The sequence below is a fragment of the Lipomyces japonicus genome (genome assembly GCF_038497905.1).
Source record: "Lipomyces japonicus strain CBS 7319 unplaced genomic scaffold V1514scaffold_21, whole genome shotgun sequence".
Taxonomy (NCBI): Eukaryota; Fungi; Ascomycota; class Lipomycetes; order Lipomycetales; family Lipomycetaceae; genus Lipomyces; species Lipomyces japonicus.
In genome coordinates this window covers 105,864-117,990 of record NW_027117833.1, presented here as the reverse complement: position 1 = coordinate 117,990, position 12,127 = coordinate 105,864, and the positions used below count along the sequence as shown (strand labels likewise).

General features: G+C 41.7%; 8 protein-coding genes across 8 annotated transcripts; 5 read left to right on the top strand and 3 right to left on the bottom strand.

The window, feature by feature from the left end:
• The first annotated feature begins 347 nt into the window (after window positions 1–347).
• On the top strand, window positions 348–1,280 carry V1514DRAFT_331518 (Spt4/RpoE2 zinc finger-domain-containing protein). The gene is made up of 4 exons (XM_066927699.1): window positions 348–491; window positions 568–655; window positions 743–786; window positions 856–1,280. Exons 1-4 carry the CDS (start codon window positions 438–440, stop codon window positions 997–999), a joined length of 330 nt encoding a protein of 109 aa, XP_066783171.1. The 5' UTR covers window positions 348–437; the 3' UTR covers window positions 1,000–1,280.
• On the bottom strand, window positions 1,100–2,706 carry V1514DRAFT_331517 (Endonuclease/exonuclease/phosphatase). Its single transcript, XM_066927698.1, has one exon. The coding sequence runs from the start codon at window positions 2,573–2,575 to the stop codon at window positions 1,196–1,198; it is 1,380 nt and encodes a 459-aa protein (XP_066783170.1). The 5' UTR covers window positions 2,576–2,706; the 3' UTR covers window positions 1,100–1,195.
• Window positions 2,707–3,805: 1,099 nt separating this feature from the next.
• On the top strand, window positions 3,806–6,106 carry V1514DRAFT_367922 (cytochrome P450). The gene is made up of 2 exons (XM_066929887.1): window positions 3,806–5,704; window positions 5,786–6,106. Exons 1-2 carry the CDS (start codon window positions 3,845–3,847, stop codon window positions 5,858–5,860), a joined length of 1,935 nt encoding a protein of 644 aa, XP_066783169.1. The 5' UTR covers window positions 3,806–3,844; the 3' UTR covers window positions 5,861–6,106.
• A 132-nt stretch (window positions 6,107–6,238) lies between these two features.
• V1514DRAFT_294312 (uncharacterized protein) lies at window positions 6,239–7,510 on the top strand. The gene is made up of 4 exons (XM_066925391.1): window positions 6,239–6,460; window positions 6,579–6,854; window positions 6,944–7,116; window positions 7,174–7,510. The coding sequence occupies exons 2-4, from the start codon at window positions 6,617–6,619 to the stop codon at window positions 7,336–7,338; spliced, it is 576 nt and encodes a 191-aa protein (XP_066783168.1). The 5' UTR covers window positions 6,239–6,460; window positions 6,579–6,616; the 3' UTR covers window positions 7,339–7,510.
• Window positions 7,331–8,127, bottom strand: V1514DRAFT_331508 (uncharacterized protein). The gene is made up of 2 exons (XM_066927697.1): window positions 7,936–8,127; window positions 7,331–7,884 (listed from the first exon to the last, which is right to left on the bottom strand). The coding sequence occupies exons 1-2, from the start codon at window positions 8,062–8,064 to the stop codon at window positions 7,447–7,449; spliced, it is 567 nt and encodes a 188-aa protein (XP_066783167.1). The 5' UTR covers window positions 8,065–8,127; the 3' UTR covers window positions 7,331–7,446.
• V1514DRAFT_331507 (WD40-repeat-containing domain protein) lies at window positions 8,013–9,811 on the top strand. The gene has a single exon (XM_066927696.1). It carries the CDS (start codon window positions 8,269–8,271, stop codon window positions 9,373–9,375), a length of 1,107 nt encoding a protein of 368 aa, XP_066783166.1. The 5' UTR covers window positions 8,013–8,268; the 3' UTR covers window positions 9,376–9,811.
• On the top strand, window positions 9,812–11,585 carry V1514DRAFT_331505 (peptidase family M48-domain-containing protein). Its single transcript, XM_066927695.1, has 4 exons — window positions 9,812–9,971; window positions 10,031–10,369; window positions 10,431–11,148; window positions 11,221–11,585. Exons 1-4 carry the CDS (start codon window positions 9,945–9,947, stop codon window positions 11,466–11,468), a joined length of 1,332 nt encoding a protein of 443 aa, XP_066783165.1. The 5' UTR covers window positions 9,812–9,944; the 3' UTR covers window positions 11,469–11,585.
• Window positions 11,402–12,117, bottom strand: V1514DRAFT_331504 (uncharacterized protein). Its single transcript, XM_066927694.1, has one exon. The coding sequence runs from the start codon at window positions 12,055–12,057 to the stop codon at window positions 11,623–11,625; it is 435 nt and encodes a 144-aa protein (XP_066783164.1). The 5' UTR covers window positions 12,058–12,117; the 3' UTR covers window positions 11,402–11,622.
• Window positions 12,118–12,127: the final 10 nt, after the last annotated feature.

The window sequence follows — 12,127 nt, the reverse complement described above, 5'->3', positions numbered from 1 at the left end:
TCTGCTCTTGAGTCTATTGGCTGGCTCGTAGATCTGCGCACCGGTCATCCTATCACGGCTACCAATCCATCTCTTGGCTTTGTTATGTGTTTTTCTCGTTCCGCTGGTCGCTTCGTGATCACTGCACTTTGTCGAATTTCTGCTTCTCCCTCTCGAATTAGTAATTACATAAGTTACGTGTAAATTGGACAATAAATTATGGCCCGCGTTTTGCTGAAATTAATTTCCTCCCATCCACTATTGTATCGCCTTCCACTATGTAAAAATAGCACGTGACCGCAAAAATGATTAGCCCGCGTACGGTTGAAAAATGGAATTTGAGCATTTTTCAGGGTACGGGTGTTAATTAAAAATCAAAGGCCGAAAGTCGATTTGAATATAAATTAGCAGAATCAATTTTAAAAAAAAGAAAAACAAATTAGGCATTGATAATAAAAATGTCTAAATCTGAAAGGGCTTGTCTTGTTTGTGGTATTGTTCGATCATTAGACGTATGTTGAAGTTTCCGAATGTTTCCGAATGATTTGAAATTTTGCTTCTAACATTTTTGATTTTTGAGCATGGCAGGCATTTGTTAAGCAAGGATGTCCAAATTGTGATTCATTACTGAGTTTACAGAATTCGGAGGAGAACGTGCACGCATGCACCAGCCCTTGTATGATTTTTTTTTTTCTTTGTTGATTAAATTTTGGTTGGCGGTATCTCTTTTTTACAAGGTGTGGAGCTAATGGATCTCGGTTAGCATTCGAAGGTCTGGTAGCATTATCCGAACCAGAAAAATCTTGGGTAAGTAACTAATTTTTAACGATTTCCCTTTTGCTAATGTATTTTTTTTTTTTTTTGTTTACTTTTCAGGTTGCACGATGGCTACGAATCGATGGATTTCAACCGGGCTCGTATGCGGTAAAAGTTAACGGACGGCTTCCGGAGGACATCGTCCGATCGCTTGACTCTCAGGGAGTCAAATACAGGCCAAGGGATGGCAGTGTGCAAGACTAGATTCAATCAAATTTTACTATATTGTGCTTATTTTAAAAGGCATGTATTTTTACTGGCGTTTTTTTTTTTTGTTTTGTTTTGTTTTCATTATTTCGTTGTGTTTTGTTAATTTCAAGGAAAATTTATTTCAAACTTCAATATACAAGACGAGTTACACAAAAGAACGTTCAGTAACCACGACCATCAAATTTCGAATTCATACCCATACCGTTCGAAGGTACATGTAAAAGCTAAAAAGTCCAACAATTCCAGCCAACAAAATTCCGCGACCCATCGCAGTCAAGAAAAAATATACAAAAGCGCCAATAGCAAATTCGATATAACGTAATTTGCCACGTCGGGCGGCAATATGTGCGTCTTGCAACAAGATTTGCTTGGCTCGCAGAGTTGTGTCAATTTGTTGAGTTGGTGAGCCACCACCCCTGGCCATTGTTGTTGCCTGTGCAAGTTGTGTAACGAAAGAATCGGCAGCAATGTCATTCTGTTCGAGCGACTTGACCAAATCAGGCCTCAAGCGACCTGGACTGGTGGAAGTTGGTATTGTTATCAAACAAGCAACCGGGATGTGATCAGATTCGCGTATTTGCGGAATAGACTCGTACGACAAAACGTTGACTCCGTCACCAAGGTACAAAATTCGATCACACCACGACGGAATCCTTTTGGCTGAATATTTATGTTTTAGTGAAAACTTGTACGTTGGCTCAAACGTCACGTCAGGTTCAGAAAATCCAAAAAATGCCTGGTCGTTAGTTCGAGAACTTGTTAATTCGTCGAGTGCCAGCCAGTCATGCACGAACCCGTCACGAGGACGTGTCCATTTGGGGACCTTGCCACCCACTTCTGCTGGTATTGCCTGCGATTGCGATTGCCGGCGCAACGCGACACGATAGTTGAGATCACCGAGAAAAAAAATGTAGGTATTGTCCTTGTAAAGAAATTGCCTGTCCTCGCCCGGTAGTAGTTGTGGCTGCGTGACGCTCCTGGAAGACGGGGAAAACGCCATCTTGCGTGCAATCGTCTTAAAGTTATCATCCCGTACTGATTTGAATCCTTCATTAGCAGCCAGATGTGCGGCGACAAACGTAGCCTGCACCGGCGTATGTGATGATGATGATGATGAACTGACGGACACACGAACACCGGCAGCTCCTTTAAGCCCGGTTTGAAAATATCCGTAGGAAACTGACGTTGATTCCAAATTGCTAATCTTGACCGACGATGCGTGAGAGAACAACAGGCCAAAAGTTAGGCCAGACGACACTGCCGTAACAAGATCGTACACCGGGTTATCATAATCATTGTCATCATCACTGTCACCATGACCATCGTGGAGGTACGTGACGGCATCAATAAACGGGGTCAAGTACTTATCAGTCGCACCCCATAAAAAGATATCATGAATTGGTGCGAGTTCTTGAAGCGAAAGAAATATGAGATCTGGCAGACGTGCCGTGTTTGCGTTGCCCGCCGTGATATCCAGCACGGATCTCAAAGCATCACGAACGGTTGACGTCGGGTGAATGATTTGCCCGCAATTATAAGTGAATAGCAGAACAGAAATGTCTAAAGACATGCTATTTATTTAAACAAGAATCATGCCGTCGCATGTGGTTATTACTTTACACGGATCGGATATACAGATTCCACCAACAATCAATTTGGGAAACTTAAAAACTACGTCAAAACCACTTCACATCTTCGCGACATTTACCGGTACAAAATAATTACTCCAAAAAAATTATTATAAATATATTTAATAAAATTGTAAAAACAGTTATTTAAGATGTACCCTTTCATCGACATTCAGTCCTCATCGCCCTAATTGAATAGAACACAACGAAGACCAAACTTCCTATCCAGGCTATCCACATTCAGCAATAAGCCGAATGCTTATCGTTCTCGAGAGACCCAAAGGCTATGAAAGCACAAAGCTTCCTTGCAAATGGCAACGATACTCCTATTATTTTTTTATTCGAGCATCGTCGTGGCAATTTCTCCCTTGCATTTTTGATCTAAGGAAAAAAAAAAAACAAGCAAATAAAGGGAAAATGTCAATTTTTATAGAAAACTGCAAAGGGCCGGGTAAGCGGGTTTTATTGTCAGGGCTTTTAATTAGTTTACGCATCTTGCTAGGTAAACGTGTCATGCAATACAGGTATACAGTATTAAAAATGGTGTCAGTTGGTACTGTGAATCTGAATTCATGCCGCTGCTAAACACCTGCATTGTCGTCATCTACTTGTTTTTTATACATTATACGGAACATAGTAAACGTGACCGCAAGTGAAAATCTAACGTCGCTATGACTTGATCGAAAATGACACATGTCACATCTACGTAGATAAAAACTGTGCATTATGTTCTCGTTAATGCCCATGCCGAATACGATGTAAACACAAAGATAATTTCCCTGTCCTCTTTTCTGAATAAATTGCAACGTTCAACCACCTTAAATAAATCATGCTGAAATCTTCATAATAGTGGCGCTATATGTACTGTACGGCAACAAAACAATGGCGTTGGTGGGTTGCCTGACTTTGACATTTTCTCGTACCGAATACGACCAATACGAGCTTCTATCTGGCGCGATTACGAGCAAATAATTGAACGTTCCTGCCAATACAGCACTCAATTCGTATTATTGATATAATTAGTTACGTTATTCTGTATATTTCAACATTAATATATTATAATTATATACATAATATATTGCTCCGAGACCGAACGTAAATTGCCACCACCCAACAGTTGAATAACCTAGGTCAGTTATCCACATCCGAGCTAGGCTATCGCACCAGGCGCGGTTTACTATACATTTATTATTTAACTATAACATTAACGCATGTTTTTGTTTTATAATACACCCATACAATGGGGTCTTATTTTTTGTGTAAAGTTATTCGTAATTGGTATTGTCAGCTCGAGGAGCGGCCACTTACCTGATATTGTGGTGTTTTTAATTCGAATATTGTTAACCACGTTTGCGCGATTTGTTTCGTACATATTGCCCCGTAATACGTTCTGTCGTACGACTAAGCCTTTATCGCAAAAAGAATTCGGCATTTTGCGCCCTTTGCTGCTCTTATTCACCATCATTATCCCTCTTGCTTCTTTTTTCTCACTCCCCGTCGGTTCCTCTTTTCTTCACTCAGCAACACATTTTTTTTTTGCTGTTGTCATTGCCACCATGGGTCTGTTGATTGCGGACAGCGTTGTCCGTGTTCTTGACGCGCCATTGCACACGCTTATTCCTGCTGGTATTATTGTGTTTGTCGTCATCTCAATAGTACTCAACGTGCTTTCCCAGGTTTTGTTCAAGGACCCGAGCTTGCCTCCGCTGGTATTTAACTGGGTGCCATTTATTGGCTCGGCCGTTACGTACGGAATTGACCCTTACAAGTTCTTTGAGGACAACCGCAAGAAGTTTGGCGACGTGTACACGTTCGTCATGCTCGGTCGCAAAATCACGGTTGCGCTCGGTCCCAAGGGAAATGATTTTGTCCTCAATGCCAAGCTTAGCCATGTGTCGGCTGAAGATGCCTACCGTCATGTCACGACGCCCGTGTTCGGCGAGGGTGTTATTTACGATTGCCCGAATCACCGATTAATGGAGCAGAAGAAGTTCGCCAAAACCGGGTTGACCACGCAAGCTTTCCGCTCCTACGTTCCCTTGATTGCTGCTGAAGTGCGCAAGTACTGGGAAAAATCACCCCACTTCTTTGGCACTGACCGTAATCGCGTGTCTGGCAAGGCTCACCTCATGTCTGCCATGCCTGAAATTACAATCTTTACTGCGTCTCGGACTTTACAGGGCAAGGAAGTCCGTGCCAAATTTGACGAATCTTTTGCTGATCTGTATCATGATCTGGACCGTGGGTTCACGCCCATTCACTTTGTGCTGCCTAACATCCCCATCCCGGCATCGTGGAACCGTGACGCCGCGCAGAAGAAAATCTCGGATACTTATTTGCAAGTTATTCGTGAACGTCGCGAGCGTGGTGATTTTGAAGATTTTGATCTTATAAATACCTACATTAAGGATGGCGTGTACAAGGATGGCGTTCGCATGACCGACCGTGAAATTTCAAACATGATGATTGGCATTCTTATGGGTGGCCAGCATACTTCTGCTTCTACTTCCACTTGGGCCCTGCTCCATCTTGCTGCTGATCCTGAGTTGGTTGAAAGATTGTATCAGGAACAGCTCCAAGTTTACGGGCCGGAACCGCTTAGAGACCCAACCTATGATGACTTGCAAAAGCTTCCGTTGCTCACATACACGATTCGCGAAACCCTCCGTCTTCACCCACCACTTCACTCTCTTATGCGCAAGGTCATGTCTAGCTTACCCATTGACGGTACTGACTTTGTTGTTCCCAAGGGCTATTACGTTCTTGCCGCTCCTGGCGTGCCCATGATTGATTCTCAATATTTTGCAGACCCATTCGAATACAGGCCCGACCGATGGTTTGACACCAAGAATGAGATCAGTCTGAGCAACGACGGTCCGGAATCTAAAGCTGCAAACACGACTGTATCAAAAGGTGCTAACTCCCCATACCTGCCGTTCGGTGCCGGTCGTCATCGTTGCATCGGTGAACAATTTGCTTATGTTCAGTTGGGCACGATTTTGTCGCTTTTTATCAGAGAATTTACTTGGACTTTGACCCCTGGCCTGTCCGTGCCTAAGCCTGATTACTCTGTAAGCTTTTATTTTTTTTTATTTTTTTTATTTTTTTTATTTGTTTTATTTTTCACTGAACGTTTGCTAATTCATTTGCAGAGCATGGTGACCCTTCCGTCCGAGCCTACCGACATTATCTGGACTAGACGACGAAACCCTCAAGAAAAGAAGTAATAGAACAACAAAACAAAACAATACAAAAAAGAGGGGAAACGTAAATTTGATGCGACGACTAGATTATGCTTGACTTTTTTTTGTTGTTTAACATTGCAATTTTGTATTTATATTTTAATGCTTTGTTCAATTTTAATTTATATTGATTTGTTTGTTTATTAGTATTTTCTTGTAATTTTTTTTTTTTTAGTCTCGCGAAATAGATGCCAATTTTTTTTTTTTTGGACTTTAAGAATTATAATGAACATTAGAATAGTTGGTTTGAACATAAAATTGGTATTGATAGTTATCAACAATACAAATTGACTCCGTTGTTGAATCACAAATTCTACAGATAAAAACTCGTGCAATAAACTATAAATCTTTCAATTATTATCGAATTGATAACATGAAGACCAAGTGCTGCATAACTCTTTATGAGTTTGGGTTACCAGCCCCGGGGCAAGGCAAATAATTATTTTGTACTGTGCTTATAATGAAGTTTGCGACGAACGGCAAAAAGTAAACATTAGAGATTGTTTTTTTGAGTACGTCGACTTGATTACAAGTGTATTTGGTATTATTTGTGTTTATTTATTTGAAAATTAAAATTGTGCGGAGGTGAGTAGTCACGTTATCGGCGGCTTGCCAATTAGTTGCTATTATCGAGTTGATCTATGCAATGCTTAATTAGTTTTTCAATAATTACTTTTCCCAGTTCTAATTTTTCATATTGCAGGGAAGTTACTGATTTGTGCATGCGTTAAGAACTGCATAATGTCTTCATCTGATATCGGCGTGCAGTACGCTGAGGCTTCGCAATCTCCAGAACCAAGAACCGCGCACGATGATTCTTTAGAGAAGGACATACAGGCTCGTATACGTGCGGTTGAATCACAGAGCTTAGGAATTCAAAGTCGGGCAATAGGAAAGCCTGAAAATGGAACCAGCTTATTGGGAAATTCTTCCCAAACATTATATGTCAACAACTTGAACGATAAGATACAAAAAGAAGGTATGCCCGTCATGTTGTCAAAGCTTCAATCATATACCTTTTTTTTATATCGACTTGACTCATTGAATATTTTTTTTTTTTTCATTTAGAAATACGGTTATGTTTATATATGCTGTTTGAAACTTATGGCCGAGTATTGGACATTGTGGTTCTTAAGACTCCTAAAATGAGAGGACAGGCACATATAGCTTATTCAGATGCCGCCAGTGCTACTTTAGCGTTGCGGTCACTACAAGGTATTACGTTCTTAGGAAAAGAACTGGTAAGCCGTCTGTATTTTTTTATTTTTTTTTTCATAACCTGTACTAATATTTCGCAGCGGATTGCATATTCCCGGTCAAAATCACATGCTGTTGCCAAATTAGACGGCACATACAAGCTTCCGCTGGCTGGGGTAACGAGCACACTTGCTGAAGAATCTCCGATTGTAAATAAAGGTATAAAGAGAACACGCGATGAGGATGAAGATGATAAGCATGACTAGAAGCTACGTTTTTCTATTGCAAGTTAAATTATATACGATGGATTGTGTTTTTAGTTTATGTACAATAGTATTCATAAGGTCTAGCGAGATGATATGCAAATGAATGGGTCACGAGTTGATGATACTGTCGCCGTTAATGGCCAGACCAATAACTGGTCCCACAAGACCTCCCCATATTGTCATGTATGTCTCTATCGTTACCTTTGAGTCTTGGTCGATGACACTCATCACTTCTCCCGTCCGGCATGGGTGGACATAAAAGCTGAGGAGTCTATTGTATAAAGGATGCTCACCCTGCGATATTGCCGCATGACCGTAGACAGATGACACCTGAAGGCTGGCAGATTGCAGCGGATCCACGATTACATACTTGAAAACATCTTCCACTAATGTGATTGGTCTGTCTTGCCCCGCTGCAGTCGACAAGGTTGCAGTGAAATAGAGCGTGGGCAGTGAGTAGACTGGGGAAAGAACAAGATGTGCTTTGATCAACACGACCTCTTTGTTTTCCAAACAACGTATTAACGTGATTTCAATCCCTTTAATCTGAATCATGTGAGTTTTCCGTTTGTAATCCAATATTGTTTTACAACATACTTCTCCATCTGACCGTATAAGCTTGCTCGTGACATGGGACTTGTGGAGAATTAATAAAAATGATTCGCACGCTCGAGCAAACTCATTAGCGTCAAGATACGGGAAATTCGTGCATCTGGATTCCGACATTTGACAAGGTCATTTGCATCATGCTTATTAGAACGTGGTTGCAAACTGTCGGGTTTTTTTTTTGTAGCGCGGTTTGATGTATGTAATTAATTAGCGTCACCTGCGCCCATCCAGTTCCAATTTTCAATCACCATCGCAAACAACTCAATTAAATACTTACCGGCAGTAGAGTCGCGCTCCTGTCCATCAGTCCAAGCTACAAAAATGTCTCATCAAGTTCAGAGTCTCGGACACATTCCAATTGCGGACCATTCGTTCTCGGCGGATCGCTCGCAGCTCGCATTGGCTCGCGACATTTCAGTTGAACTCTACGACACAACACGGCCCAGGTATGAATTGAAGACTACACTTACTGGTCATGACAAGACCGTAACTTCGGTTGATATTGCACCCAACTCTGGTCGCATCGTGACGTGTTCGCAGGACCGCAACGCCCTTGTGTGGGAGCCGTCGGCTGACGGAACGTACAAGCCAACGTTGGTCCTGCTACGCATCAATCGGGCAGCTACATTTGCCCGCTGGTCACCGGACGAGAAGAAATTTGCGGTTGGATCAGGCGCTCGTGCGATTGCGGTTTGCTATTTCGAAGAGGAAAACGATTGGTGGGTTTCGAAGCACATCAAGAAGCCGTTGCGCTCGACCGTGCTGTCCGTGAATTGGCATCCTAATTCAGTACTGCTTGCAGCTGGAAGTACTGATTCGCATGCTCGAGTTTTTTCGAGTTTCATCAAGGGCGTGGACGAAAGACCTGCGCCGTCCTTGTGGGGAGAAAAAATTCCATTTCAAACCCTCAGTGGTGATTTTGTGAGTCCGGCCGGCGGATGGGTCCACGAAGCCGCATTTTCACCATCTGGAGATGCACTTGCGTTTGTGACCCATGACTCTTCCATCACGATCGTTTACCCATCTGGACCGGAGCAGCCACCTGCCGCGATCGTTAACGTCAGCACTTCGCTGCTTCCATTTGTGTCCCTTGTTTGGCTTTCTGAATTCGAAATCGCGGTTGGCGGTCACAATTGCCACCCGATTGTGTTTGCAGGATCTGCCGGTCAAGGATGGGCGCTGGATCACTCGGTGGATGATCCTAACGATGGAAAGAAGATCAATACCGGCAGAGAGAACTCGGCTTTGAACATGTTCAGGCAGATGGATTTAAAGGGATCTCCACAGGCTGCTGTCGACGACAGTTCTTTGCCTACCATTCACCAGAATACAATCACTAGGCTTCGTCCGTATGCATTCAGTGCTGATCGTATTCACAAGGTCTCATCTACCGGCATCGACGGTCGGGTTGTTATATTTGACGTTTAAGTTTGTTAATTTTTTTTTTCTTTTGGCAAGGTATACTAGGAACAAAATGAGTGCGTGCATAACATTTGATTCTACAAATATGTGTCTTGTGTTTAGTATTGATCGTATTTTTTTTTTCAGCATTATTTTCTAATTATCTGGTATCAACCCTTGTAGATATTTAATCCAAAGTTTCAGTTAGACTTTTAGATCAGAAGCCAGTGAAGACGTTCTTCACATTATATATTATATATTTAGATTACACATGCATAGTCCTCTTTTCCATTTCCTCCACTTCTCCTGAGCATTGCTTCACAACTTAGCACAACTTGATAATTTAGTTATGTTTGGATTGTTGTAGAGGAAACTCACACGAAATATTAAAAAGATAAAAGTTGTATGGCCTCATTAGAGAAACAGATATCGACTGGAAAGTGCTACAAATCTTTGAAACCGATCTTCGTAATCCCGCGCTTTCAAGCTGAGTATATTTATTTCTAATTGATCGCGCTACGTGTTCACCCAAACAAAAAATCTTGTTCGTGACCAATCAATTGTACAAGACACTGTGATATAGAGAAATCACAGAAATGTCTGTTCTTTTACGACTCATCTCTGTAAGTTTAATGACGATGCTGCTATTATAAATTCGACATTGCTTATCAGTTATGGATAGACGCTAGCTCTCAAGCTCGATGTTCCAGGATTTAACTGGAAGTCCTTGATTCTAGGATTTTCCGCTACGCAGTACTTGTTTGAGACTTACCTTGATCTTCGACAGCACAAGGTGCTTCAAAGAACAAAGCCACCAGCAACTCTTGAAGGCGTTATTGAACAGGAAACATTCGACAAATCACAGGAATACAATCGAACAAAATCTAGATTCGGGTTTATCAGGTCTTTTTATTCATTTGCTACAGATGCATTGATTACGGTTTTTGATGGAACTCCTTTTATTTGGGGGGTTGCTGGCCGATTGATGACGAGTATTGCTCCGCTTGCGATTACTGGACAGGTATGTCATCTTGATGAGACCCCACTGTGGATAGTCCCGTGCGGTGCTAATATTTTGGCAGATCACTCAATCCGTCATTTTCTTTTTGATTTACAATTTAGCGTCTACAATTTTGTCGTTACCGTTTGCCCTTTATTCTACGTTTGTCATTGAAGAGAAGTTTGGATTTAACAAGCAAACACCAAAGCTTTTCATTACGGATCTTATCAAGTCTCAATTGCTGACCGTGATCATTGGCGGTCCATTACTGGCCGGATTTCTCAAAATCGTACTCTATTTCGGCAACTCATTCTTTTATTACTTGTGGCTGTTTGCATTGGCTTTCCAAATAATTGCCATTGCCGTCTATCCCGTCCTGATTCAGCCATTGTTCAACAAGGTCACTCCGCTTAAGGAAGGCAAAATTAAAAATGACGTTGAAAAGCTTGCTTCACAACTCAAGTTCCCGTTACAGGATCTGTATGTGATTGATGGATCGAAGCGAAGCGCTCATAGTAACGCTTATTTTTACGGATTTCCCTGGAAGAAGCAGATTGTAATTTTTGATACGCTGATTGACAAGTTTGAATCCGATCAAGTCGTGGCCGTGCTTGCGCACGAATTAGGACATTGGGCACTTTCGCACACTACAAAGATGCTCATTATCAACCAGTTACATATATTCTCCCTCTTCGTGTCCTTTGCCGTGTTTATCAATAACGCCTCGCTTTATCAGTCTTTTGGATTTGCCAAGGAAAGGCCAATCATGATTGGATTCATGCTTTTTAACGAAATACTCGGTATGTAATAACAACTTTATGGTACAAAGTAAACCCCCTCTCCCCCCATTGTTAACTGATTTTTTTTTACAGGACCTTTGGAAAGCGTATTAAATTACTTGCTTAGCGCGCTTAGCAGAAAGTATGAATACGAAGCTGATGCATTCGCGGTCAAGCTTAATTATGCAAACCAATTGTCCGAATCTTTGATCAAGCTCCAGAGCCAAAATCTGTCGAGCGTGGATGCTGATTGGCTCTACAGCAGCTATCATTACTCTCACCCAATTCTACCCGAGCGTCTTCGTGCCATCGGGTGGACGAATGAGAAAAAGGTCGAATAAGGTTTGCATGATAAACTTGCAAAACATTGCTAGATGTGCGCATCAAGATCGAAACAAACGCCCAATTTTATTTACCGTTCCAAAATAAAATATTATACAATCCCATGAAAAGAGAATACACCAAAATGATCAATAGTAATGCAACACACGAAAATTATTCCTTAGATTTAGCCAGTTCCTTTTGCCGCTTTTCTTCTTTTCTTCTTTCCTTTTTTAGACGCTTGCGTTCGTTCTTATCCACGTTTCCTTCATCTGCTTTCGCATCATTGTTTTCATCCATCACAATGTCTTCAGTATCTTGACTTTCAGCCAAGGGTGACGGTGCTTCAATTTTTCGTTTTCTGACCAACGGCGGTAGTCCTCGTAGATCTCTTTCTATTCTTTGAAGTTGTTGGACCGCAGTGCTATTCAAACTCGAAGCACTTGATCCCGTGTCCACTTTCGAACCAGCGGGCCGTTCGTACGAGGTGGCTTGACTGGCAGCCAAAAATGATTCGAGAATCGACTGCGCTTCGCTATTGTTGACCTTGTTTACACTAGTAACGTGCACAACGGTTACGCCAGTGTCACGAAGAGTTACCACCGACATTTTCAATATTAAATTTTTTTTTAAAAAATCTTCTTATGTTGCTACTGGGGTGAATTTGTACAAAAAAAAG